A 27,819-nucleotide genomic window follows, 5' to 3' on the forward strand; every position below is an offset into this window, starting at 1 on the left:
GCGGCGTGAAAGGCGTCTTTGTGCAAGACTGAGTGTGGTGGGGGGAAGGCGAAGAGAGAACTGAGCCCGGACCTGGACGCGGGGGTCTAGGGCGCCCCTATGCCCCTAGCCGTCCGCTGTGCCGGAATGAGCCGGGTAGCGCCGGCAGGGGGCAGTGTGGCGACAGAGGAGTTGCCGGGAGGAGGGGGTTCTCTGTTCACCTCTATTTGAGGCTGGACTGGGGGAAAAGCTGCCTGGAGGAAGCTGCTGGGGTGCGGGGGACTGAGCGATTTGGCTCCCCGCCCTCTCCCCTAGGTGGCGGAGAAATCGGGCTAGCTGGAAGGGCGCAGCTCCTCTCCGAGAGCTCATTCCGGAATCGGAGAGCTGGGAAAGCGGCCCCCGAGGCGGAGCCTCCCTCCCGCCCGGAGTCCCGCTGCCCCCAACCTGGGGGAGAGGGGCGGGCGCCGCGCTGCCTTCGCTCCGCGCCTCGGCCGCGTGGCTTGCGGCTTATTTTCCCAGCTGGCAAGCGTCGCGCTGCAGACAAGGGAATGCCTGTGGTGAGTTGTTTATTTTGTTGAAGTTTGCGGTGGGCCCAGGGGACGTGGGGGGCGAGCGGCAGGCAGCGGCCGGGACTGTTTTGTTTAGGTCTCCATCCACCTGTGTGGTATAAATCTGCCAGTCTCAAGGCGGCGGGGGACCGGAGTGAGAAAGCGCTCCCAAAACCCCTTTTCGCCACTTACAGATATAGGACCACATTTGATTCTCCACGCCTGGAACCGGCTAGATCCTAATTTACGCTCACCCCGCCCTCCAGCCTTCCATCAGCGCTTCCCGCACCCGCTGTGTGCAGGGCTGGCGCTCCGCAGAGCAAACAGCGCCCACGACCCAGGGACAGCTGGCCACCGAAATCCCTCCCCGGCTCTCTTCCCCGTTCCTTGAGGACAGGGGAGCTGAGGTTTTGATGTGAAGGGCGCCCATGAAATTCGTGGGAACTTGTTCTGGCGTCTTCTGGAGTGGAGTTCTTTCAGGGGTGTCGGGTCTGCCCGGGACTACAAAATGGGATCCTGGGTTGGCTGGAGTCTCCCAGACTAGGCTGGAGAGAGGTCGGCTGTTGGCTCGCGGGAGAGCCCAGAGGAACCCCTTGAGCTGATGGCAGTCAAGACCGGCGGCTGCGTTTGCCTGGAAGAAAAGCCTAAATACATTAGCGAGCCGGTAAAGCTTTTAAGGCCTTCTTGGGAACGAGTGGCTGGCTAATGAGAGGTTAATTTTGTTTCGAAGGGAAGGCTGCACTGGTTTCCTGAGATAAATGGACAGGAAGCACATTACCTCCGCGCGCTGGCAAGCGGCTCCCAAATGCTTTTTGCACCTGCCGTTTTGAGCGGTGAGAGCAGCGGCGGAGCCCGCAGGGATTGCCGGGGCCCGTTGTCTACGAGCCGGTGATGAGCCCTTCGCAAGCCCCGGGCTGTCTCCCTCCGGGAGTGCATTGCTCACACCAAGCTCTGGGACTCTTCTCTCACACTCAGGTCCTGCGTGTTCCGAAGTTCGGGGGCCCCCTGATCCCGCTGAGCCCCCTCCAGGAGCGGAAGGGTTAAGAATGATGTAAGTACAGGCACTTGGTTTCTCAAGTCGCCCGCTTGGCCCTCTTCCAAGTTGTACTTTCCTTATTTTCTCTCCTTTCCTTACTGTTCTAACGCTTTTTAATAAACTTTTACTCCTGCTATGAAAAAAAAAAAAAAATGATGTAAGTACAAACCACAGGCTGCTTGACGCTGAGCTGTCGGACTCTGAGCTATTTCAGCCGCTGCTTTGGGGTACACAGTGGCCGGGGAGCAGCCGGGGAGCCCTTACTCTAGAATGGATTGCACAAATCGCAAACCTAGATAATCTGTTAAGCAGTCAGAGATTCTCCTGTTAGATTTCTGGAAATGGAGACATATTAACTGGAGAACAGTTAAAAACATCACGTATAGGTTCAGGAAATGAAACCGCATCTTGTTTAGAATCCATTAGTGTTTCTGACATGTGTTTTAATTCTGTGCACTTGCACGTTCATACCGTGGTATGCTTTGCTGGATTATCTGGATGTACTGTTCAGGTCTCCTCCTTCCTTCCTGAAAACAAAGAGGAAGGGAGAAGGAGTACCAGTGGCAAGAAACAGGGTGGATGTGTGAGTTGCACCACTCATCAGTCACTTCATGATTTTTTTCTGATTAAAACATAAAACTTCTATAAGTCACCGATTTTATGTTTGTTTTCTACCTCCCTCCCCGATTTTTCTTTGTAGAATCTAAAATCCTTTGTAACTTGCAGCTCACGGGATTGAGGAGTGGCTGCGCTATAAGCGACTATTCACTACACTCTTGCTTTCCAAGCTGATTCCTGCTCTTGCGAACAGTACGAATTTACCCGCGAGTGTGTCAACTGACCTATGTCTTGAAAATAGGAACCACCTTGCGGTTTGTGAAAATTAGCATTTTCCTTTAGCGGGTGAACACTTATGCAGCAATAGAAAGTGAATTGTTAGGCTTATAAATCTCGAGCTTGTCAAATTTTACAACAGAGGAGCAATAAAGCGCCTTAGAGATGAAGTTTTTCCTCTGAAGAACAGTTCCGTTTAACGACACCAGGGTATACAATGACTCGAGGACGCCCTCTATTGATAGGAAAATCTAGAGCACCCGTGTACTTAAGGAACAGGATATGGGGGGAGGGGAGTAAAAACATGATAAAGTCACGAGTGGAAAGACCCAAACCAAACAGAAATTATTGATCCTTAACTACTGAGTATATGTTTTGAAGTATGATCAATAAAGTGAGGTGTTTCTTGTATAGGGGTCGAATTAAATCTTGGATTAAGAGAAAAAAAATTTTAGTCCTTGTTAGCCAAATACTTTGAAAATCAGTATTTGATTACTTTTTTAAGATGCTTCTTAGTATGTCATGAACTGTACCTCATTAGTTATATGAAGTAATTGCAAGATAGTAAATTTTTGCTCTAATAATATTTAATCCACAGCATTATCTAAAAATGTCATATACCTTCCTCCCCAAAAGTCATTTCTCCAGGCAACTGTGAAGCTATTATTAAGCATATTATGGATATACACAGGCTTGGATTATATCGTGGGTAGTGAAAGGTGTGTTTACCCCGTAAGTCATCATAGTATGTAATAAGTAACTAATGAAAAGTTACAGTAAAAACAGATAGGCATCCTTCGTTAGGGACATAGTGGTTTGGGCAATTCACAATGTGTCTATAATGAAGTGAGCTGGTGAGACCGAAGGTTTGCCCCTCAATTATCTTAGTCCATTGATTAGCACATTTAAACATGTGTGGAATATCAGCATGTCCGTGGTTGATACGAAATTCCTAATTAGAGATTCTGAGTAATGTAGCGTGTAGAGTTGCCAACTACGATTTGGATGTTAGTGGATTTTAAATGGCGGTCCTGTGCTGTTTGGGGAAAGGCAAAGGCAAGGGCAGTATCAAGTGTCTCTCAGCCTTGAGGTCATTCTTGAGATTAGATACCACTTCACACCTACTGGTAACAAATTGGAATCTATCACCAGTCTCATAACTGCTTTTCTGTCTCCACTTGGCAGCCTCTTTCTTTGCAGACAATTGGCTTTTTCCTCACTTTCGGACCTATCCAATCATAAAAGGAGGAAGTGAGCTGCCATTGAATTAATCTGTAGAAATTTGCGGAAAATTGAAATAATCTGTAGAAATCTGTGAAAAAGTCACTGAGCAACAACAAATCGTGGCATAATTACACTGCATAAAAACCCACCACTCTCATTAATTACACTGTAACCGAACGTTGAAGTTTGCCCACTCTTAGACCTCTCCTTGCCGCTTTCAGGAAGGGAAATGTCAAAGAAACTAGAACACCTGAGCCTCGCACAGCTGCCAGCGAATTCCGCCGGGAGTTCACGGGTACCTTCCCAGCCCATCCTATCTGCTCCGGACCGCGGGTGACATTCAGATTTCCAACACTGCCCAGAGCTTGCTTTACCAGACACCCGCAAACGGTTCGGAACGCTGTTCCGCAGATGTGATTGGCTAAAAGGGGACCTGCCGCGCGGCGCTCTGTAAAAGCGCCAGCTTCCTCCAAGGAGGTGGAGCTGAAGTTGGCCGGGCCAGGGCAGGGAAGGGTAATTAAATTTAAAAAAAAAAAAAAAAAAAAAAAAAACTTGGAGGGAAGATGAATCGGATCACATTAATTCAAGCAGAGATCAAAGGCCGGTACCTTTGTAACGCCGGCCGGAGTGAGAGTTGCGGTCGCCCATTTCTATTGGGCGCAAGGAAACAGTAAATCGCGGAAGGTGGTAGAGGGGAGAGGAAAGGGAGTGCGAGGAAGGTTGCGGCACAGGAGAGGACTTGCAGTCTCGATGGACACGGAACTCGAATTACACTGAGCAGGCGGGGGAGAGGGCCCTCTGCGTCCTGCGATTGGCAGGCTGAGTCGGGCGGACGTGCGGTCAAAACCAATGGGGAGGAAGGGAGGGACGCGGCGGGGGATGATGGCGTCGCAGATTGGCGGGCACAGGGCGGGGCGGGACGGCAGTGCGGGACTGAGATTGATTGACCGCTGGGGCTGCCGCGCAGAGATATCCGGGCCGCCGGCGGCTGCCGCTAACTAGGGCTGGGCGAGCCGCTTGGAGGTCCACGCCCGCCGAGCCCACGCTGGCTGGGGCCGGGGTGCCGGCGCGCTCGGGACTCGTCTCAGCAGTCGCTCACGGTCTTTGTGTCTTCTCTTCCGCCCCTCTTTCCCTGCCCGCCGCCTCCGGCCGCCACGATGCCCTTGCGCCCCGTTGTTGCCGCCGCCGACTGGCTGCGCCCGCGGCGTGCTGCTTGCTGCGGCGGTGGTGGCGCCCCATCTGCTACACGGGCCTGAAGGAGGAAGAAGAGGAAGCGAGGCGCGCCCCCCGGCCCATGCCGCAGCCACGGGCCCAGACCCGCCACGGCGCCCGCCCCGCCGCCCTCGCCGGAGCCCACGAGACCTGCATGGACGGGCATGGGCTTGAGACCAGCACCTTCCAGCGCCGCCGCTGCTGCCGCCGAGGTTGAGCAGCGCCGCCGCCCCGGGCTCTGCCTGCCGCCGCTGGAGCTGCTACTACTGCTGCTGCTCAGCCTCGAGCTGCTCCACGCAGGTAGGACGGGAGCCCGTGAGGGGAGCCAGCCCTGGGGCCGAGAGCTTTGTTCCCAAACAGCCCCGGGTCTCGAAGGCGCTCGCCCGGGCGGAAGGGTGGCGTGGCGCAATGAGAAAGGCCTCCCGAGCCCCTGACACGCACCTCTGCCGGGCTCTCGGCGACAGGAACGCAGCCACCCACCGGGCGGCCGCCGGTCGCAGAGACGAGCCCTTTCCCCACCCTCCCTGCCCTCGGCTCGGACCGCTGACAAATCTCCCCTCAGACAGCCGCTTATCAAACACTTAGCGGGCGGGGGCCGCGCGCCGGAGACAAATGTTCCGGATGCTTTATTGCTCTGCGCTGGTGTTTACTGAAAGTCAGGGTCGGATCAGGTTTCCGCCGCCGCAGCCTCCTCGGAGGGAGACCAGAAGCCTTGTGCTGTTTTTCTTGAGTTGGGGGTGGCGGCGAGGCGAAGGAAGCGCACCAGATGGAAAGATTTTCACCAGATTTTGCAAACCTGGGAGTTAATCTCGAAGTAACGTCAACTTTTTTGACTAGGGATTTCTTTCGTTTTGGCAAAAGCTGCTTTTAATTCAGCTATCAGTCTCCCGGGAAAAGCTCGTGCTCTGTGGCTAGCCGGGTGTCTTCGGGCTCCGTGAGGGGTTGACAGATAACCGTGCTGCCTTCTGGAGGTCGGCGCTTCCCCCGCGTCGAGGAATATGTTTCTAGGGAAGTAAGCCTGCAGATGAGCCTTCTACCATGTGATACCTGTTTTTCTTTTAAAAAAATCGTTTCATGAAAATCCAGGACGCTCTTCACACTATTTTATTTTAGGAATTTGCCTAGACAAAGAACTTTTTTTAATGCTAAGGTTGAAAGAGGCATTATCTTTTAGTCTTGAGAACAAACAGAGCATTGGATAAGTTTCTTTTCCTTCGAGACCTTTTTGTCCTGTGTATATGAGACACTTCACAACGTTCTGGTCTGGAGAATCCTGAACTTCGATGCTACGCAACTGTGCAGAGTAATTTTTACTTACTTATTAAACCATACCCGCCATGCTAAAAATCAGGGAGGTCTTTTAAGTATTGGGGGGAAAAGTGTGGCATCTGAGAAGACTTAATTTACTTTGCGTAGCTTTGCATTGTGATGTAATAGCTGCCTTTTAACACCGACAATTAGGGAAAAGACTGACGACTTAATAAAAAAGTGTAATAGAAAGTTTTAGAGTGATTACGGCTTTCAATTAGTAACTTAAGAACCTTAGGAAATAGTGTCAATCTGCATGTAGTTACGTGGAACATTTTTCCTGATATGTTAAAAGATATATTCAGGAGTGTTTTGTGCGAAAAATATGTGTCCATAATACAAAAAGGTACGTTTCATGAAATGGAAATTGTGCTAGGTGGGACTCTGTCCCCCTTGGCTGCTTGGATATTGTTTCCCATAGTTGCCATAGGATCCTGTGACAGAATTGGAATGTGGTCCCTGAAGATTTCTTTGCTGGCCTTTGAAAGGCATAGTAAGTTGGCTTAAAGGTTTAGAAAAGTAGGGTGTCTTAGTTCAAGAATTTGTAATGTGAAGCTCTCAGTAGCTTCATGTGTCCTCATTTAAGTCACCATTAGATTCAACCCAACATAATGTGGTGAGTGATTTCTATGGACAACTTATTGGAGTGAAGCGATTAATCCTGTTAAAGAAAAGAACGCTGCTTTTGAGAGATTTCTTTGAAGAGTGGTGCTATTTAAATGCCCGGGTTGTTTCTCAGAGAAGGGAGCCTAGCAAGAGTGCCAGTGCTCTTTGCAGATGGACTGTACTATATATTTTATGCCTGAATCCTTATCATCTGCCTCAGCACGCCATATGGCTCCACATTTCACTTAGTTCAGCTTCAGAATATCTCATTTCTTTTAGTATAAACTGGTGATTGTGCTGCAGATTCACATGTGTAGTCCTGGTGTTAAGGAAACTGTCTTGAATGGTGAGGTCTTTATGTCTGACTCATTAAAAAATGATTAAATGAAAGCTGTAGACCCACAAAGGCTTTGGCATATTCAGTAACTAGTATGAAAATACTGTCACACTGATCACAGATGATCTGACCCAAAAGTAGAGAAATCTGTAACTGCAGAGTTTTCATTCTGCCCTTGGGGAATGAAAAGAGTATGAAAGGAGTACCTTTAGTTTCATTTTTTTTAAGCAAATCTCTGCTATTCGTGAATGGAGATCCAATATGGGAGTTACTTGCTTACTCATACACTTCATGGCCTTCTTGGCTACATCCTTGAGATTGTTTCTGTTCCGCATTGTCTTGGCATTTTGGCAGGAGGCTTACTTTACCGCCTGTAACAGGCAAAGTGTGCATTGTCGTTATAAATTCATGAAGCCTGGATATTTCTGGGTGTATGCTGCAAATTAGTCATTATATAGGAGCCCACAGCGAATCTGAAAATGCTGACCCAAATGCACTTTCTCTCTGGCCCTCTTCCCTCCCATCATCTCTGTAGCAAAAGGCTGTTGGAAGCCTTAGCCAAAGCAAAAGAACCCCAGGAGATCTGTTTGATTTGAGATTTGTTTAAGCAGTCAACACCTACCTGCTATGAAAAAGGAAAAGGTGTAGGCCGGCGCGGTGGCTCACGCCTGTAATCCCAGCACTTTGGGAGGCTGAGGTGAGCGGATCACCTGTGGTCGGAAGTTCAAGACCAGCCTGGCCAACGTGGAGAAGCACTGTCTTTACTAAAAATATAAAATTAGCTGGGCGTGGGGGTGCATGCCTGTAATCCCAGCTACTTGGGAGGCTGAGGCAGGAGAATCACTTGAAACTGGGAGGTGGAGGTTGCAGTGAGCCGAGATCCCGCCACGGCTCTCCAGCCTGGGCAACAAGAGCAAGACTCCGTCACAAAAAAAAAAAAAAAAAGAAAAGAAAAAGGGAAAGGTTCGGGGGGTTGCAAGGAAGGTATGAAAAGGGAGCTGGGAGGCCAGGCGCGGTGGCTCGAGCCTGTAATCCCAGCACTTTGGGAGGCCGAGATGGGCGGATCACGAGGTCAGGAGGTGGAGACCATCCTGGCTAACACGGTGAAACCCCGTCTCTACTAAAAAATACAAAAAACTAGCCGGGCGAGGTGGCGGGCGTCTGTGGTCCCAGCTACTCCGGAGGCTGAGGCAGGAGAATGGCGTAAACTCGGGAGGCGGAGCTTGCAGTGAGCCGAGATCGCGCCACTGCACTCCGACCTGGGTGACAGAGCCAGACTCCGTCTCAAAAAAAAGAAAGAAAAGGGAGCTGGGAAACTAAATTGTACTTTTCTTTCCTTCTGAATGATTCCATCTGCATTTCCATACTGTTCTTACTTTTGATATTTTATGACTGTTTAAAATAATTATAAAGAAACGCATGCTCAGATAGATTTTATAGACCATAAAAAGAACAAATAGGCACTGCAAGTTTAGCGGTAAGTTCTTGTGCTGTCATTTATCTGTAGTCTTAAGAGCTCCTCATCACTGAGATGTTGGCCCCGTGTTTATTTTCTTGCTTTCTGTGTATCTGATTTTAAAAGAAAAAAAAAATACAGTGGCTACTTAAGTCTTTTTTAGCCATCAAGTACTGTCATTAGAGTTAGGAAATAAGAGGAGACATGACCTGTGATGGAAGAACAAGTTTTGAGGGAAAGCACCACCTCCTGGCTTAATAATGCTAGCTGTTTTATGAATCTGCTAGAACAAGCCTTTTAATATCGCTTTGCCTTGGTTTTTCCATATGCAAAATGGCTTTAACCCTTTTGGGATTAATTAGTTAATTTCTGTTTCAGTTTGATTTGGGTTCTAGTGAAAAATAGCCAAAAATTATTTGATCTGCTTTGGAAAAAGAAATTCTGTAAATACCGGGAGCTACTTTTGTCAGCTTTGGAATGAGCAAACATAGATTCCACACAAAGATGTTTTTGTACATTTTTTTTTTAAAGTATGATTTGATGATTGCTGTAAATCCATAGCTCCAACATATTAAAATGTTTTAATCTTTGACTCAGGTTAAAGTGAATAGCAAGCCTTAACTACATAGTATTTTCCCCTTTTGACCCAAATGCACTTTCTCTCTAGCCCTTTTCCCTCCCATCATCTCTGTAGCAAAAGGCTGTTGGAAGCCTTGGCCAAAGCAAAAGAACCCAAGAAGATTTGAAATTTAAAATTTAAAATTTAGAATTTTTCAGATTTAAAAATGGTGACAGAGTTGTCTTCAGAAGTTGTCTCCTCCCACCTATTTCTCCCAGCTAAAGCCAGAAACAGATTACAAGCTACTAAATTCAGGTTTAAGAGCAGTTTACTAGTGAAAATGTTAAAATAGCTTTCTAAGACAATATTAGACTTAATTTTAAGTCTTTATCAGATAGAGTTCCCTAAATCTTGATATCATCCTAAAGTTTATTGCATCCACATCTTGAAATAATTATATATTTAATAATAATCTACTGGCCCTGAATTTTTTCCCACATCCAGAGTATAAATTAGAAGATATTTACTGTCTGGAAAAGATGACAAGTTTCGTCTTAGAATAGCTTCCTCATTTCTCAGATGGAGGACCCTCACACTTAAAGAGATTAACAGACGTCTCCATAGTTTAAAGACCTATAAAGATTTTACGTAACACAAATGTGTGTTACAGTTCATTTATATAAAATTTGCAGTTGATGAGAAAGAATAGTGTCTCTTTTCATTAAGTCTGTTGTTTCCATTTTATGGAACAGAATATTAAATTTTTGGGGGGCACAAAACTGACCTAGTATTGGTAGTTCTTGTGCTTTTTGTGCTTTAGGAGATTTTATAAATTTTTGTTCGAGAAACTAGTGGTAAAAAGCATCATTTGGAAATTGATTTTTTTTAAACTAATAGGGCAGTAATACTTTGGTTTTTCATAATGTTTATATGAATTGTTTTTAATTAGTGTGCTTTTACTTGTGATCTGCTTGGGAGCTAGAATCCTAGGATAGTGGAGATAGATGGTAAGGAAAAAGCAAATATATAGCTTGGTCAAGTTAATCTTGTGGTTTTTTTTTTTTCTTAGAGCATTTACATTTTGTAGAAATTAGAAAATTGTGTCAGTTTATTTAAGTTTCTTGGTAAATGTGCCTCAGGAGAAGTAGAATGACAGTACCTGGATTTTTATTTGTTTTGTTTTGTTTTCTTATTCTGTAGCCATACAGGTAAATGAAGTAAAGATGTTTTAACTAATTATACTATCATTTAGGATTTTACACCTTCCTGAGGTGGGAAGGTTTTAACCATTTTTGTGCCTAGTGCCGCTTTTCCAATGCTTTCTGAAGGATGTTATGCAATTTTGGAAAACCAAAACAATGTTCATGTTTTTGGCGTAACCTTAGAGTAGAGGAATCTTTTTCAAAACCTCTAAACAAATAGCAACATTGATAAAATATTTTATTTACTATTCCCTTGTAATCTCAACCTGTGATCACTGGACTAGACTCATGTTCGTTCACAGTGGCTCATGCATTAAAGTTTTAAGTTAACTAATTGCATGCAGTTTTTCCTCCAGTGGCTTAATTTGAGGAAGACACAGGAACACAATGAAACCCTATTTCTGAAGGTTTCTTAAAACAGGAGTACAGTATATAAAATAGAACAAACAGTTCCCAAATAACAATGCCATTTTCTCATGTAGCCCAGGAAGTTAAGAAGAGTTTACAAATGTTTGGTCTTATCTTCTTTCCCATAGGTGACTGCCAACAGCCAGCCCAATGTCGAATCCAGAAATGTACTACGGACTTTGTGTCCCTGACTTCTCACCTGAACTCTGCCATTGACGGCTTTGACTCTGAGTTTTGCAAGGCCTTGCGTGCCTATGCTGGCTGCACCCAGCGAACTTCAAAAGCCTGCCGTGGCAACCTGGTATACCATTCTGCTGTGTTGGGTATCAGTGACCTCATGAGCCAGAGGAATTGTTCCAAGGATGGACCCACATCCTCTACCAACCCCGAAGTGACCCATGATCCTTGCAACTATCACAGCCACGCTGGAGCCAGGGAACACAGGAGAGGGGACCAGAACCCTCCCAATTACCTTTTTTGTGGCTTGTTTGGAGATCCTCACCTCAGAACTTTCAAGGATCACTTCCAAACATGCAAAGTGGAAGGGGCCTGGCCACTCATAGATAATAATTATCTTTCAGTTCAAGTGACAAACGTGCCTGTGGTCCCTGGATCCAGTGCTACTGCTACAAATAAGGCAAGTATACTTTCTTTTTTCCCTCTCCCTACTCAACTTTCAGATGTTTGATTCTTCAGATAACTTTTGAAATGTACCAAAAAGGGCCTAGTTTGAAAGGAACTTCTTTTTGGAAAGCAATTAACAGTTGATAAAGGGTTAAATAAAAATTACTTAGTAAGGAATTTCTCATTGGAATGTAAACGTGGTTCTAATTTTAAATAGACAGTGATATGAAGAATAAAAAGTAAACAGTGAAATCGAGTTCTCCAGGGAAAAGACAGGCCTGTTTAATAAAAAAAGGATGCTTTTTTCAGTGATGTCTTTTTTTGAGTGCATATATGTATGACTCTTGAAGAAATCCAAGTTCAGATTTATCAGATGATTGACGTGGGTGTTCTGAATAAAGAAAGCTGTGAGGCCTGAGGCAGTGACCTATCAGAAAACATATTTTATTGGAGATTTGGAAGGTATAGTAAAACATAATGGCAGTAAGCCAACTTCTCAGTGGTAAACCCAAGGTGGTGTTTTAGTTACTAACTTCTTGATGACCAAGAAGGTTAATAAGTGGATATTGCAGAGCAGCAATGTGTAACCTCTGTGTAATCTCAGGGCCTCAGGTTAACAGTTTCAGTCAGAAGCTAAGAGAAACACTGACAGAATTTAGCTTACCATGACTAGCTGCCGGTTTCTGTAGTCTGTGTTCATTTGTTTTAAAGAAACTACTACTGTACAGAGATCTTTGAAACCAACTTCAAGGCACCAGTGTTTAGTGCAACCAGGTAGAGAGGACCTATGAACTGGGTTTCTAATTGACAGTCAGTGTTAATCCAACCATTAGTAAGTAAAGTGAAAAGAGTTTTCCCCTAAAATAGTGTCCCAACTAACCACCTCCTTCCCTGTCTTTTCCAACCACAAAACCACACGCATAGATCATCTCATCTTGCTTTATTTCCTGCATTTATTGTATCTATTCAAAAACATTGATTTAGATTTTTTTAATGTAATTGACAAGACGCAGGCTTTTGAAATACTTAAGACTGTTCTCTTGATTCCAGGACACCCTCCCCTGCGTCTAAACATGTGTGGCATACTTTTTAAATGAATTAGAGTTATTTTACTTGGCATTTTGTGGAGGGAATTTTACAACACCTCGGGAGATATCTGGAGACACCCTGGGGTGTCACAAATTTAAGACTAGAAGTCATTTCCCTAAACAAAGACGACTGTTACACTGGTCTAGACATCTTAGGGGAGCTCCAAAATGTTTATACTTCAACTCTCAGTAAAAGCTCAAGCTTCTATTTTGCCTTACCAAATTCCATATCTCAAAGTTTTCTCCCTCTGGTTTTGTATGTATGCAAATCATTTTTTCTGTAAATATCTCAGAATATGTATTTGCTATGTTTTATATAGAGTTATAGAATTACGAAGTTATAAGAGAAACCGTGGCCCCAAATCCATCATTACTGCAGAGTCATATGGCACATGAAAGCTAGGAATAGTCTTTGGGTAACTGAAAGAAGGCAGTCCATTGAGAATGGAAAAAGTCATCAATTGTGCAAATAATTGAGGACTTGGCAGAGTAACCTTCAAACAAAACTATAGAGATTAATCAGAGCTTGTACATGGGGAAATACTGGTTCTCGTCACAAGAACCAGTATTCAAATTGTATTCTCCATGTCTTCCATCCACTCATGTCACTTCTGTTTGTTATTCAGTCTTTCAGAATTCTGTTGTTACTGATTATGGTGAAAATATGTGGGGGATAACCTTATGAAAATTGCTATTATATAAATGGAACAGTTTACACTGAAGTATTTAAGATCATTTTATTTCAGTTGAATTAGCTGTAATTTTTAGCAAATAAATAAAAAGGACAATCTTGTTTTCTCCCTCAGTTTGGAATAAGGATCAAAGGTTTTACCCATTCAAAAAAAGTTGGAGAAAGTGGTCCTCTGACATAAATTCAAGTAGATGATGAGAATGCTTGGTCTTTAATTGCACTATTGGAAAGTATTTTCCCACATCTGGTGGCCATGCTGTTTAGCAGCAAGCTATTCTGTAGCTTCATTTCACCACCTCTAGGAGTTGTTGGGTTTGGTTCCCTACCCCTCTTCTCTTTGTAACTCTCTCCAAAGCACCATGAGCATCTGGAAGGTTGCTCTTGAAGACCTGTCTCAATACTAGTATGACGTGTGCTGGTGAAACCAAAGAAAGTCCTAGAATCTTGCAGTATGATTTCTTTTTACCCACATAGGACCAAAATAAAACCTTAAGCACAAAAAAGTGGTGGTAATAAAAATAAAAACAATAGGAGGCACAAAGTGCTTATAAAATAAGTTCTAAGCAAGATCTGAAATTTTCTCTTAATGTCTACCACAATACTTTCTTTGAAAAATCTTTTGAAAAATTTTTTCATGGGAATCTCAGCTTTACTGAGAATTTAAGAAGTGCATAGACCAGTTGTTGGGTAACCTAGTACTGTGCCTTGTAGATATCAGATCATCCTTGTGTAGTCAAGCGTTTTTAATAACCCACACGCGCAGTGCCACTAGATTGAAAGACTGATGATGTCTTGGTCTAGCTAGCCAGCTGTGATACTGAAATTTTTGTAAACATCCATTCATTTCGCTCCCTTTAGCACTGCACTGAAGCACTAGACCCTAGGATATTTTGCTCAGTGAGGCTACTAAGACAGCTCCTCAGTCCTGGGTACCTGGCCTCTTAAGCAAGCCATCTTCAAGCCCAACTTTGTGAGCTCTGCCTGTTCCTAAGTACCCGCCTTTTCCTTATCACAAAAAAGACAAAGTGGGGGGAAAATCTAAACACCATAAAATAAAATGAAGTCATCCGGGGTCATATATTAGCTAAACCTTTTCTTTTTTTCTACATGGCAAGCAATGAGTTCAAGGCAGACAGGCTTGTGGTGCTTAATGATGTTGCCTCATCTCCCCTGGTCTACTGTTTTCTTCCCCACCATGGCCCTCTCCTCCCCTTCCTTGGGAGAGGTAGGCTTGTTTTCCCATCGGTCGTGGTGTGCACAGGTATGCCTTCTCAAGGCCTCTGTGTTTTTCGTTTTGCCCTCTGCCTGCCTCCCTGTCTTTGGAGGAGCCTGTGCCAGTTGGCTACCTTGCCAGGTAGATGTGTTTCTGAAGGGGAAGCCAGGGCTGGTTTTTCATCTCTCCACCCCGGGGGCTGCAGGGGTGTCTGGCACACACACATACCTCGGCTGACATCCACATCAGCTCTGGGCCATCTTCCCCACCTTTGGCTGTGAGAGGCGGCTACAGGCATGCAGGCACTCAGAAAGAGGTGAGAGGGACAGGCTCTGAACTGGCAGAATCAGCTACACTGAGAAGAAAGGCAGGTTTTGTTTTGTAGGAGGAAGTAGCCCACCCTTCACAGGCTCCAGAGAGGGCACATGTCAGCAGTTGTCTTGTACCTCACACACACAAGAGAAACCAGATCATCTGTTTGTGAGGATGCTTGACTTTTTCCATGTTATTTTTGCCAGCCTCTCAGTCTCAACTCTTGTTTCATTCATTCTATGGATCTTTGTATCTCTGTTTAAGTGGGTTCAATAAGAATCTGTATATGCCATGATCACAGAAGGTGATTGGGGAATACATTTTTTTATGAAAGATTCTGCTTTTGCAAATATATTCCCAATAGCATATATTAAAATTGGCAGTGTCCAGGGAATTCAAAATTACTCCTTTTTCAAAAACAATTCAGAAATCATTTATTATTAAGTTGCATACCTAAACAAATAATGGAAATGTTTTTAGTAATTATTTTTGTGCAAGTAGTTTGAATTCCTTCACTTTATTTTTCCTTTTGTTTTAATGTGATTGTATCCTTTTTCACCACTCTTGCTTTCTTATGCTATCCTTCTACCTCAGTAACACAAAATGAAAAGCAGGAGTGAGACTGGGGATGACAACAGGTCCTATTGCAGATCTTCTACTACACATTTTACTGTGCCTCACTCTTGAGTAGAGAAGGTGGTTTACCTTAAGGCATTTGAATTTGGGAAAGGACTGTGCTCATTGTACTTGACCAAGCCAGATGACCATTGGCCAGATGGGCAGATGCTCTGAGGTGCCTGTCTTGTATGTTTTTGGAGCTGCCAAGGGCCACCAGCTCCTGGCAATCCTATGGGCAGCACTCACCACCTGTCCAAAGCATGGTAGCATACCCTGCCCATCATGTATTATGGATATAGTCTAAATTCCATACTTACCCTGAATTTCAAATTCTGCAGCGACTTTCTTGGGAGTTCTTGAAAATTTCCACTGGTTGAAGATACTAGAGATGTAGAAAGACTTAGTTTGGTTTGCTGTTGGTTAATGTCTTCTTCAAACTATAACCTGCAGTTTTCCATTGTAAGAAACACCATTGCCTTGTAGGCTGCTAGAGCATGAGGTAGGTCTACTGCTTTCTGGTGCCCCTTAGCATGTAGTTATTGTTCGGCAACAGCATGTGGGCATGTAAACCAGTGTTCTGGGTCATTCTTTGTTGGTTACAAAATCAGAACCAGACATGCCTGCATTGCAACAGCTTTCAGCTGTCATTTTAAGTATATCTCTGCATAAGGTTTGGAAATCTGTCCTCTGTTGACCCCAGACCCTAGTACATTTATTGTAGCTAAGTTTTTGCAGCCCATTATGTTTTTAGCATCTTTATGGAAACCATGTGAGCTACATAGTGTTTATCATTATTTTTCTAGACTAAGGGATATGGTTCTTCCATTGATAGGTCTGTGTTTGAATGCAAGACACTGTTCTTGCACGCAGTGTTATAAAGAGGGGGACACATAGTATTTTGGGGGGAAAAATAGACCATTTTCCCTCCACAAGGAAACTACAACTCTCTTGGTGATACGTTGTAACTAATCCTTATAGTCTAAGATTGCTCTTTATTTTGGTTGTGATTATATTGCTGCATTGGTCATTCTTGCCATCTTTTGGAGATTTGCTCCTTATTGTGACCCGCCTTGCTTTATGAAGATGCTAAGAAGTTCTGACTGGTTGAGGCATATTGGGAACAGATGGGAAAGGGTTTTGCAGTTACAGCTCCCTGCTTAATGTAATTCTTTCCCTGATAATCATTCTCTGATAAATGTATGGTTAATTTGGTGCTGCATTTGAAAGAGAAGGTACTAAAGGGTCCACTGTGGGTGATGTAGAGGTGAATGTAGCCTTTGCCTCAATCTAAGCACATAACTAAAATTTACAGCAGTCGGTGGGAAAGCGTGGGGTTTGTGTGTAAACCCAGCATTTTCAGGGTTTCTTTGTGGAACACTGGTGAACCATATTGACAAGCTGGTTCCAATTGATGTTATTCATTTAGCAAGTTGGCAGGGGTGTCAAGAAGGGCCAGAAGAGTGGGCTGCTACAAAGGCCCGTCCCACGCTAATACCTCTCCTTGCCAAATCATTGTCTTTACTCCTGGGATTTGGCACAGTCTCTTTCCACCTCCCACGGTAAGAATGCCCACCTGCATCTGTATTTCCTCGTCTGCATGCAAGCTAGCATGGCCTAGAACCCTGGCTCCCACTTTTGAAAGGCTGCTGATCTTTGATGTTATACCAAAGGCTTTCTAGAATTTGACCATCACAGTCGCCAGTTCTTAATTAAATTCATTTTCCAGAGCCTCATCTCATCTTTAAAATTCTCATAAAAGCATATATTCGCTATTTTTACTCTCCGTGAATTTTTTTTATTGTAGAAACAATATTGAAACATGAAAAGGCAGGTTTTCAGAAGAGCAGAAATCAGCTATAGTTCCACGTGGCAGTCTTCTTATTTGTCCTTTTCTGTTTACCACGCAGCTCTTGTGCATACTGGATTATAAGGTCTTAGGCCCAGGAAGTACTCAACTTTGCTTTATATCATTTCAGGAAGTTGCCTGGAGGTGAAAAGGTTTCCAAGTGGATGTGGGGAAAGGAAGCAGAGAAAAATGGGGAAATTACTAGTTGTGTAATGAACCTATAAGTCTGAAAAATCATTTTGTAAGATAAATGAGCTACCTGTTTATTGTTTATGCTATACTTTTCAAACAAGCTATGCCTTTATTTCATTCATACACATTAAAAATTCTGGGTAATGAGCCTTTTACCATCTTTCTAATCTCCCTGACTGTGCCACTCCCTCTGTCCCAGATGTGGTTTGGAAGGAAAAAGAAACCTTCAGAACCCCCCCGTTTGTAAGTGAAATTAACCCAGCGCCTACCCCTGTGTGAGCCAGTTAAGATTCCATGAGGGTGCTATGGGGCTCTACTGCTTTAAAACAAATCCACACTCTTCCATGAGACTTGGCCTGAGGCATGAGGCCAAGTCTGATACACAGCTGAGAGTTAGAACTTGTTTTTCTGTCACATTTCCAAATGTCTCTTTGCCTGGTTAAATTTTCTTTGAGTCAACATTTTGAAGGGAGAGGGTGAGAAGGAAACATTGGGCGATTGGTCCTTTTTTTGTTGGCTTCAATTAATGCTAACCAGTTTCTGCTCGTGTGGAATGTGGCATGTGAAAAGTTACCTACAGTGTTGAACAATGAAAACTACTACCTTACCCATTTTGTTTTTGTTTTGACTGCAGTAGAACTTGCTCTTCCACTGTTTTGAATTTTGTGTTCTTGTGGGTGGGGTAACTTAAGGACTTTTCATACTGACAAGGAAGCTGGCCAACTTGTCAGTAAGTGATAACTTAAAAGAAAAGCTAACATACATCTAAGTTACAGACTTGAACTGGACAGCCTTGCAGTGAAATCACAGTGCTACTGGGTCTAGAAAGAAGTTTAGGTGAAACTGGTTCTATGGAAAGAGGAGTTTTTTATGCCCCAGTTAACTGGTTATTTTAAGAGTTGGAGCCAGAAGAACATGGGTTCTTTCCTTTTGGGACATAGCATGTATACTGTGGATAGGATGATATGACACCTTCTAAAACTCACTTCTCATCTGCTCTGCGTGTGCTCCTGAAATGGGGGTCAGTTTCCATTTAAGACGTGTGTGTGCATGCATAGATGTACGTGCATGTGCTTTTACGTGGTATTGAGGTCTTCCGCTCTCCCTACCCAAGGAAAATGCAGACATAAAGATACGGTTTTGTAGGATTTCAGTTAACTGACTTCTTGAAATGCATGGTGACCACTTCTAACCACCTCATTCCTGAGTTCTCATGGGCCTTTTTTTTTTTAAGCCCTCGTGACTTAAAATTGAACCTACAAGTGACAGAAAGTGAGTGTATTGTGAAGACCTTCAAGCCCTTTTGCTTTTTTTGCTCACCTCCCAAAGCTGAAAAATGATCAAAGAGGCTGTGGTTTTCTAATCCCATCGGTTTGGAGAACAGCTGTGCTGAACCTAGGCCCAGAGTAGGGCCTCGGGTCTGTAGTTCTGCAGCTTCTCTCCACCAGGAGGGGGAATGCCTGAAGAAGGCAAGACCTGCTAGGACAGATTCGGCTGAGAGTTACTGCCACCAACCGTGGCTCTCACCGTTCAAAATATTTTTAGCCTCTAGTCTTAAGCAAGGTGGCATCCTGGACCTGTAATACTCTCCACACAGGCCTGACTTCATATCTGGGCGCATAGTGAGTTCCTACACTTGCTGGCCTCCTCACCATGCAGAGTCCGAACACAACAGACAAGCTAAGGGAGAGGTTCCATTTGGAGTTTTTGGAATGACCAAGATTTCCAGGACAAAGGCTCACCCTAGCATTGCTCTGGTCTGTACAAGGAAGTTGGCCAATTTGCCTATCTCTGCACCTATTTATGCTTCCAGCCTTCATTGTCTTAATTGTACAGAAGTTACTCTTGGGAAGCCAGCATTTTTGTGCCTGTTCCTTTTATGTGTTTTCCGGGGCCAGCTTCCCTTTCATTCTCTTTTTAGCCACTGAGCTTGATGCTGCTTCTCTAGACCACCCTAGCTGCCTTCAGCTCTGGGTGTCCTTCCCCTCTGGTTTGGTTTCTTCGTTCTCTATCTGCTGCCAAGTACCCCTTCTGAAGCCAAGGCAGCCCCTGTTTCTGCATGTATTTATTACCTAGGGCAACACTGAAGAATAAGTTTGGTCCATTCCATTTCTCTGGATCCTGTAAGGTGCTCCAAGCTCTGTGGAAAGAGACGTGAGGATAGAGAAACTGATACCTCTTTTGAAGGTAGCCCATTTCTTAGTCTCATTCAAGCCCTAAAAGGAGTCCACAGTATGAGTTTTAATCTGCTACTCACCTCGTAAACACAGGTACTGTCTTACGGTTAGTATCTTGTCCTAGTCCAATAAAATTGTTTAACAAAATGTATTTTTGTGGATCTTAAGTTCAGCTTCCGGTAGATACTTGTTTTATAAGATATTTGATACATTGGCTGAGTGGTGATAGTAAAATTACATCCCAGTTCATTGAGTTCATAGCTTCCTAACAGTTTTTTTCATAATTTTTAAAGGAAATTATCAATGACATCAAATATTTTCTAGTCCAGTATTTTTTAATTAAACATGGCATATATAAAAACTCTCCTGAATTTTGCAAGAAATTGTTCAGAGTTATTCTAAATCAATACACCTCTTTTCCCCCCTCGAGGGAGAGACAGAGTTCTCCCCAGTTGTTATGTAACCAGGGGAAAATCGCCACCCTTCCTGGACAGAGTTCCTCTGCTCTGGCCAAGATCCACACTTCAAAATTACCCTGGCGGGTAGGGAGGAATGGGACCAGGGAAGACACTCGAAGGTGCTTTCAAAGGCCTCTACTTCCTTCAGGTGCTTCAGAGCATCCTAGTCTCTGACTTCTTAACATTTAGAAAAATCAACCCTTGGAAGTAAAATTTGGGTTTCTTAGGAATGGAGAGAGAGTATGTGTATTTTTTTTTCCTTTGAAGTATGTGCTCTTGTTGGAATGGTTTCTTTTTTGTTCACTGGGGAAGACTGATCGTAGAGGCTGCATGCTGTTACCATGTGTTAAGAGTAAAAGGGGCTGTGAGCACCATGTTCTTATTCTCCCTTAGAGTCTTCTATTTTTCAACCTATCATTGCACCCAGAGGATATGGCAAAGTAGACACATCAGCTAATTATATGAAATACAATTTATTGACTTCTTTGACACAGCAGAATTTTAACCAGGTGCATATCAAAATTATGTTTCCATGTGTTTCAAGCTAGTTTCTGTGACTACTTCAGTTTAGTTTACTGACCAAGCTAGAGCCCAGAGATGAGAGCTCCTAAAGTCTGGTTCTCATATTTGAGGATTCCAGAAAAGTCCTACACTCACAGTGCCAAATGGCCTGATTAAACACAGATAAATGTTTCTTCCAAAATACATTATGCACAAATAGTCAAGGTGCACAGCCATTTGAGAAGTCTGCTATTTTAAAACCTGTTTGTGGCATTTTGCAAGGCTGCTGTGCCTTGGATAGATATCTCTCTATCTCTTGGCGAGGCAGTACCTGTGTATTTCCCTCCTTGTTGGCTACCTCATTTTCATTTTATATATATATTTTTTTCTCCTGGTGGAAAGAAGAGGCAGGTGCCTCTTAGAATTATTTCACAGCAAACCTTCGTAAGTTCTTGTTGCCTGTTTCACGTAGAAAGGTTGATTTGTAGCTGCTGTCTTTCTCTTCCTAATAAACCTTGTGGGCGGTGAAGATGTAGGAGAGTGAAACATTAAAAATGAATGAAGAGAACTGGAGTAGTTGGTCTAAGGTGGGGGTTGAGAGGGACCGGGTGGAGGAGGTTTAACAAAAGGCATTGATGTTTTAAATGCACAGAAATGCCATCTATCAATAATAAATGGTGTGGCATAGAACAGATGTGCCAAATTGAGTTATGACGGCATATAGATTAGTTCATAGAGGGGAAAAGTAAGTAGCATAGATAGCGTTTTTAAATTATCTTTGTGTGAGCTTTTGAAATACAATTTTGAATATTCAATTTTTATTTTCTAGTGGCTGCTAGCTGGAAATATTAAAAGTTTGGTGTTTTTTAAAATTCCAATTAAATTTTTTGTGCATGTTTCTAAAGTAAGAGTTAAGAATGAATAAATTTTGCTTTTCTGAAGAGGAAGACAGTCTGAAAAGGAATTTCTTGCCCTTCATTGGCTGAGTGCTTGCCTTTTGAAAGCTCATGCTGTAATTGTTATGAGGAATGAAATTGCATTATAAAACTTAAGTCATGTGAAACTATTACCTAGTGTTTTCTAAATTTACATTGATTGTATCTCTAGGTACCTGTTCAGTGCATATTTAAACTATAAGGGACTACTCAGGAAACCCACTCATGCTTTACAATCAATTCATCACCCTCAGCATTTTGATTCGAGGAATAATTCTACACATATGCTCTGTGTACAAATTACCTTGCTCGGTAGGGAAACGAGAAATATCCACTTGTCTCCGAGCAAATCACTACTAGTAAATTGGAAAGACAAATCTGTTAGGTTAACTAGAATATTTTGTAGGTGTAGATACTAGAGCAGAAGACAAGTTTTGAGCTGCTAGATAGGTAGGAGTTATGGTTAATGTCACTGGCATAGCAGAGGACAATAATGTGGGAGGTGTTTGAAATGAATCCTGAGTTCCTGAGTTGGAATTGTTGTGCTTAATGAAAAAAACAGTCATGGTGAGACGAATGGAACCATTCCATTCATCTCAATATGGACCCTTGCTTGCTTTTTGGAAACTTGTTTGGAATCAGTTACCTTTGCTTTGTTGGCCCAACACAAGTAAATCCTCTTTGTTTTTCCTAAGGTGAACAAAAAAGTAGTTCTTGCACATAATATCAAGTTGGTTTAAATTTTAGGTTAGACTAGAGAGACCAATTAGCCGTTGTTGAAGAGGTAAATCGTTGAGTGGATGTTACAGGTGAAAATGATCAGAGTGATTATATAAAAAGTCTATTACTAACTCTTATTTTAGCCATCTGTATTGTTAACGTTCAGTTTTTTCAGGTGTAAGATTTTCTTGAATCAATCTTTTCATCTCCAAGGGATCCCAGCATGCCTTAAAAAAAAACACTTGCCAACTGATTTTAGAGCCACCAAATCAAGCTATTTTATGGCCCCGTTAGATATCTAGCTGCAAACCCCCACTCACTCTGAAAAGACCTATGGTTGGATACACAACAAATTTCCTGAAATCATCTCTGATGCACCTCCTTTGGGTTGTTAAGAAGGTGTTGAAATGTGAGAAGGCTGGTAGTGAAATCAAGTTGTGGCTCAGGGTAATTAGGAAGGGAGAAAACCCAGCATTTTCATAGTACATTGTCTGGCTTTTAGTTGCAGCTGCAAACAACGGATATGAATTTAACCAGTTGCTACAGTGCAGCTGGTTCAGATCTGGCTTTATAACTGGCTGAAGTAAAATGAAATGGCTGGAAAATTCCAGTCAAGTAACACCAGTGGGAACATGTGGAATTAAATAGTGTGAGCAAATGCTGGCCGAGTTAGAGAAAAACTTCAGACATAAACTTGAGGGTGGTGGTGAGGACTTCAGGGGGGCCATTTTCTGGTCTTTTTCACAAGGGTCTATTGTTTTGATTAGTTTCCTTGCAGGGGGTAGGTTTCCTCCATCCAGGGTAATTCATAGGGTGTTTGGCCTGTCTACCTTCCTCCTGACTGAAATCACCTGATAGTTTTTGTTTTTTCAAGAAGGAAGAGAGAACCCTGTTGCCTCAGTTACTAGCAATGATACAAATCTCAAAATGTGGTCTTTTTTCTTTGAAATAGGTTCTCCTTGTTGTGTGACATAGCAGCCCCTGTCTCTTCATAGTTACCTTCCCTCCACCACCTGTACCAGAGATGTTGGATATGTTGGAGGTGAAGGTGTGCAAGGTTTTTAAATAACTGTTCTAATTAAAGGATTCTGCAGGAAAGAACATGGATTTACAAAAGAGAGGCTTTTGTATTATTAGTAATTTTTTTTATTTGATGAATTTATGTGCTTAGTTTGGAGAATCGAGAGTTGGCTGGGAGAAGATTTCTGAGAAGTTAAGGGACTCTGGTGCTGTTTGGGAAAACATTTGCTGTAACTAGGTTTAGGGTATTCAGTCTCTGCCAGTGCTTAGGAGCTATATTTGCCAGGTGATTTCCCTGTCACAGGGATTAGCCAGTGATGTGAAACATTTGATGAAGGGACTAATAGAAATCTTTCCTGGGGTACATGAGTCGTGGCTGTTACTGGGGTGCCCCCTCCTCAACTCTTTCTCTTTGTGTTTCTAATGAGTAAGTTTGTAGTGGTGAGTCATGGGATATGGTTTTTTAGTTCTACGAAGAATCTTTGTAGGAAGCAAAGTTCTGTTAGGTATATTGTTAATTAAGCCCCTTAAAGTTTCTGCATCATAACTTAGAAACGAACCTTGTTCTTTTCTCAGAACTATGCCATGACTCATCCACTGTGGAAGGAGACAAGATATAAATTATCAAAAAAAATTGCCCATAATCTGGCCTGGCACAGTGGCTCATGCCTGTAATCCCAGCAGTCTGGGAGATGATGGTGGGAGGATCACTTGAGGCCAGGAGTTCAAGACCAGCCTGGGCAACATGGCGAGGAACCCCTGACCTCTGCCGCCTCCCTCCCCCCGTCCAGCCCCCCACCAACCCCATCACTTCGAAGTTTAAATCAGCCAGGCATGGTGGCATATGCCCTTAGTCCTGTGGACTCAGGAGGCTGAGGTGGGAATGCCCTTTGAGTCCAGGAGTTGAATGTTACAGTAAGCTATGAATATGCCACCGCACTGTAGCCTGGGCAAGAGAGTGGACCCCATCACTTAAAACAAAAACAAAAAGAAAGAAAGAAAGCCTATATTCTGATAGCAACACTGCTCGCTCACGCTCTTTCTCTTAGGAAAGTAAAAAAGTTTTGTCTTGATGTACGTTGCCTGGATTTATGTTAAATTTTAATTCTAAATATATGGGACTTTAAAAAATGTTTTCTGAAAGTGATACCCATTTTTGAGGTACAAGCAGTTGGGTCCATTTTGGAGATACTGCCTTAAGCCATTCAACTTCAAAATGGATGGGAGCTCTTGCTACAGAGAGTTACCCCATTCTGCTTCCCTCCCATTCTGTTAAACCTTGTACATGCTCCTTCCCACAGATCACTATTATCTTCAAAGCCCACCATGAGTGTACAGATCAGAAAGTCTACCAAGCTGTGACAGATGACCTGCCAGCCGCCTTTGTGGATGGCACCACCAGTGGTGGGGACGGCGATGCCAAGAGCCTGCGTATCGTGGAGAGGGAGAGTGGCCACTATGTGGAGATGCACGCCCTCTATATAGGGACCACAGTGTTTGTACGGCAAGTGGGTCGTTACCTGACCCTTGCCATCCGTATGCCTGAAGACCTGGCCATGTCTTACGAGGAGAGCCAGGACCTGCAGCTGTGCATGAATGGCTGCCCCGTGAGTGAACGCATCGATGATGGGCAGGGCCAGGTGTCTGCCATCCTGGGACACAGCCTGCCTCGCACCTCCTTGGTGCAGGCCTGGCCTGGCTACACACTGGAGACTGCCAACACTCAATGCCATGAGAAGATGCCAGTGAAGGACATCTATTTCCAGTCCTGTGTCTTCGACCTGCTCACCACTGGTGATGCCAACTTTACCGCCGCAGCCCACAGTGCCTTGGAGGACGTGGAGGCCCTGCACCCGAGGAAGGAACGCTGGCACATTTTCCCCAGCAGTGGCAACGGGACTCCCCGTGGAGGCAGTGAATTGTCTGTCAGTCTAGGACTCACATGCTTGATCCTTATCGTGTTTTTGTAGGGGTTGTCTTTTGTTTTGGTTTTTTATTTTTTGTCTATAACAAAATTTTAAAATATGTATTGTCATAATATATTGAGTAAAAGAGTATATATGTATATACCATGTATATGACAGGACGTTTGTCCTGGGACACCCACCAGATTGTACATATTGTGTTTGGCTGTTTTCACATATGTTGGATGTAGTGTTCTTTGATTGTATCAATTTTGTTTTGCAGTTTTGTGAAATGTTTTATAATGTCCCTGCCCAGGGACCTGTTAGAAAGCACTTTATTTTTTATATATTAAATATTTATGTGTGTGCTTGGTTAATATTTGTAGTACATATACACAGACACCCATACGCAGCGTTTCCTTTGAAGTGACCAGTTGTTTGTAGCTCTTCTTGGCTGTACCCTCCTGCCCTTTCCCATTGCTACTGATTTGCCATGGTGTGCAGCTTTTACTCGCCACCTTCCGGTGGAGCTGCCTTGTTCCTTTGAACTATGCCCTCACCCTTCTGCCCTCACTTGATTTGAAAGGATCGTTAACTCTCCCTTACAGGTGCTTTGACTCTTAAACACTGATCTTCAGAAGCTCTCTTCCGGTCTAACAGCTGTTACTTTTTCAGAACGGAGGGTATTACTGGTATTCTGATTACTCTCAATTCTAGTTGTTATATATTTGAGCCCATACAGTGTATTAGGTTGAACCACAGAAACTGTTGTTCTTGTAGGTCAAAAGGGTGTAGTGATGGCAGTTTTCGTAGATAAGTACCAGGCATCTTGCTAGACCTCAGAAACTCCCAGACTTTTTCTCATCCCATGCCCCTTTTTAAATGGTCAGTTTTTCCTCTGACTCTTCTGTGTTAAAACATGAAACTATACATTTAGTAATTATCATGCCTTGCTCTTTTTTTAATCTGTATGACTGGCGCAAGCCCCTGATCTTAACCTTTTCTTGGCTGTCAAACCCAGAAACACACAGCTCTCCCTGTCTCCACCTCCAGTAAGCCCTCCTCAACCTCACCTTACGAATCCAAAGAGCTGGGTTCTTTCTCTAATGTAGAGGCCCAGATCCCATCACAAAGTTTTTCATTCTTCCTTGTCCACCATGATCTTCATCACAGTCTTTGATGTGTCTGCATGCAAAGTGGAACAGAGTGGGGCAGCAATGACAGAAAAGCTTCCTTGGCCTGACTCAGTGTGTGGCCACTTCGGCACTGCTTAATCCAGATATTCTTGTTAACTAAGCATTGTGCTGCTTCCCAGGTGGTCTCTGAAGTCAGGTACTCTCCCTCTTCACACCTGTAATTGAATATGATTTAGTCAGTTGCTCATTGTAACTTGGAGAAATTTCTATAAAGTATGATCTCTCCTTGCCTTTTCCATTCCATTGTTGGCACCCCCTTGGAAAAGGAAAAGAACAGCAAAAGGCAGGAACAGTAATCTGAGAAAGTTAACTCCAGGATAAGTAGATTTCTATTGTTATATCTAGATGGAAATCTTTGGTTCCAACAAGAAGTGATACAGTTTGTGCTTTAATAATTTATTGATAAGTTTACATGAACAGAAATAAAAGGTACGAACTTTAAATACGGTAGTAGTTTATGCCAAGATTATGCTTAGTTTTAGGTCTCCAGGTAGTTACTTTTGCCATGTCCTATTGATCAGTGACACTGCCAGAGGCCCAGACTGGCAGGAAAAAGAGGACGTCGTTTTGTAACGTTTTAGTGAACTGATGTGCCATCCAGTCACAGAGTGGAGTTGTGAATTCATGTAGAGATGGCAAACCTCTACCTTGTGTTTATAGGAATAATCTTGGGCGGTTTGGGAAAATAAGGAAGGCATCTGCTTCTTACTTATAGAGATTCAACTGTAGAGAGTTGAAACCTAAACCCACCTTCCTTTTACAGAAGCTGGACTAGGGACTGACTGACCATCAGCTCTGAACTGTGGCTTTTTTTGTTCACCTGTGGAGCCATGTACCAAATTCAGAAGCTATTGTTGATAATTTGTTTTATAATTGAGTAGTACAAGTGAGGAAAAATACAGAGGATACTTTAACCACTATTTTTGTGCAAATAATACGAAAGTGAAGTAAAAGCAATAGAAGAAATTTCTATAGGATCTGGGTTTAGAGTGTATATGATTAATAAATATACCTTTGCTCTTTACAGGGAAAATTACAAAACCACCCTTACTGATAGTTGGGAAATGAAGATTGGGTTATTTTGCCATATGTAGCTGGAAGTGACACTTCAAAGCACCCTGCATCACTAGTAATAGTGTATTTTGCTATTCTCCCCTTATAATCGGTGTCCCTGTAAAACAGTCCCCACAGATTACAAATAGATGTACTTCTCTACATAAGGGCCAGGTTTATTTTCTCCTGAGATTTCTAGAAAAAAAAATGCTGCTTGCACATGTTGGTTCTTGAAACCTTAGCTAGAAGAGTTTCAGGTCATGCCAACATGTGGATAGGCTGTAGCTGTTCAGAGGTCTCCCGGGGGAGCTTAAACCGGGGGAAACACTGGTTTTCACAGATGCTTCACATGGCTGTCTTTAAAAGACTCAAAACTTGTTGTCCTCTTTGTTATGCTTGGACCCCCCCCCCCCCCCACAGTGTGTCGAGTCTTTGCAAAGAAACCTTTAGATGTGGTTCATAGATATATGAATACGTATCTGTGTAAAACAGTGAGTGTGCAGTGTGTAAATACTTTAAATTATTACGCTAGAAAAATAAAGTTACATACCATGCTGTGGAA

General features: G+C 43.3%; 1 protein-coding gene and 1 long non-coding RNA gene across 3 annotated transcripts; one reads left to right on the top strand and one right to left on the bottom strand.

The window, feature by feature from the left end:
* Nucleotides 1-27,819, top strand: RGMB (repulsive guidance molecule BMP co-receptor b). Of its 2 annotated transcripts, none has more exons than XM_003899953.5 (5): nucleotides 1-536; nucleotides 1,503-1,578; nucleotides 4,880-5,133; nucleotides 10,838-11,346; nucleotides 24,406-27,819. In XM_003899953.5, the coding sequence occupies exons 2-5, from the start codon at nucleotides 1,574-1,576 to the stop codon at nucleotides 25,072-25,074; spliced, it is 1,437 nt and encodes a 478-aa protein (XP_003900002.1). In that variant the 5' UTR covers nucleotides 1-536; nucleotides 1,503-1,573; the 3' UTR covers nucleotides 25,075-27,819. The 2 variants fall into 2 exon arrangements, with proteins under 2 accessions (XP_003900002.1, XP_009207096.1); XM_009208832.4 differs by lacking the exon at nucleotides 1-536 and adding an exon at nucleotides 572-1,360.
* On the bottom strand, nucleotides 529-4,133 carry LOC103885274. Its single transcript, XR_648275.4, has 2 exons — nucleotides 3,771-4,133; nucleotides 529-3,625 (listed from the first exon to the last, which is right to left on the bottom strand). It is a non-coding gene; the product is annotated as an uncharacterized LOC103885274 (long non-coding RNA).

The sequence above is a fragment of the Papio anubis genome, chromosome 5 (genome assembly GCF_008728515.1).
Source record: "Papio anubis isolate 15944 chromosome 5, Panubis1.0, whole genome shotgun sequence".
NCBI lineage: Eukaryota > Metazoa > Chordata > Mammalia > Primates > Cercopithecidae > Papio > Papio anubis.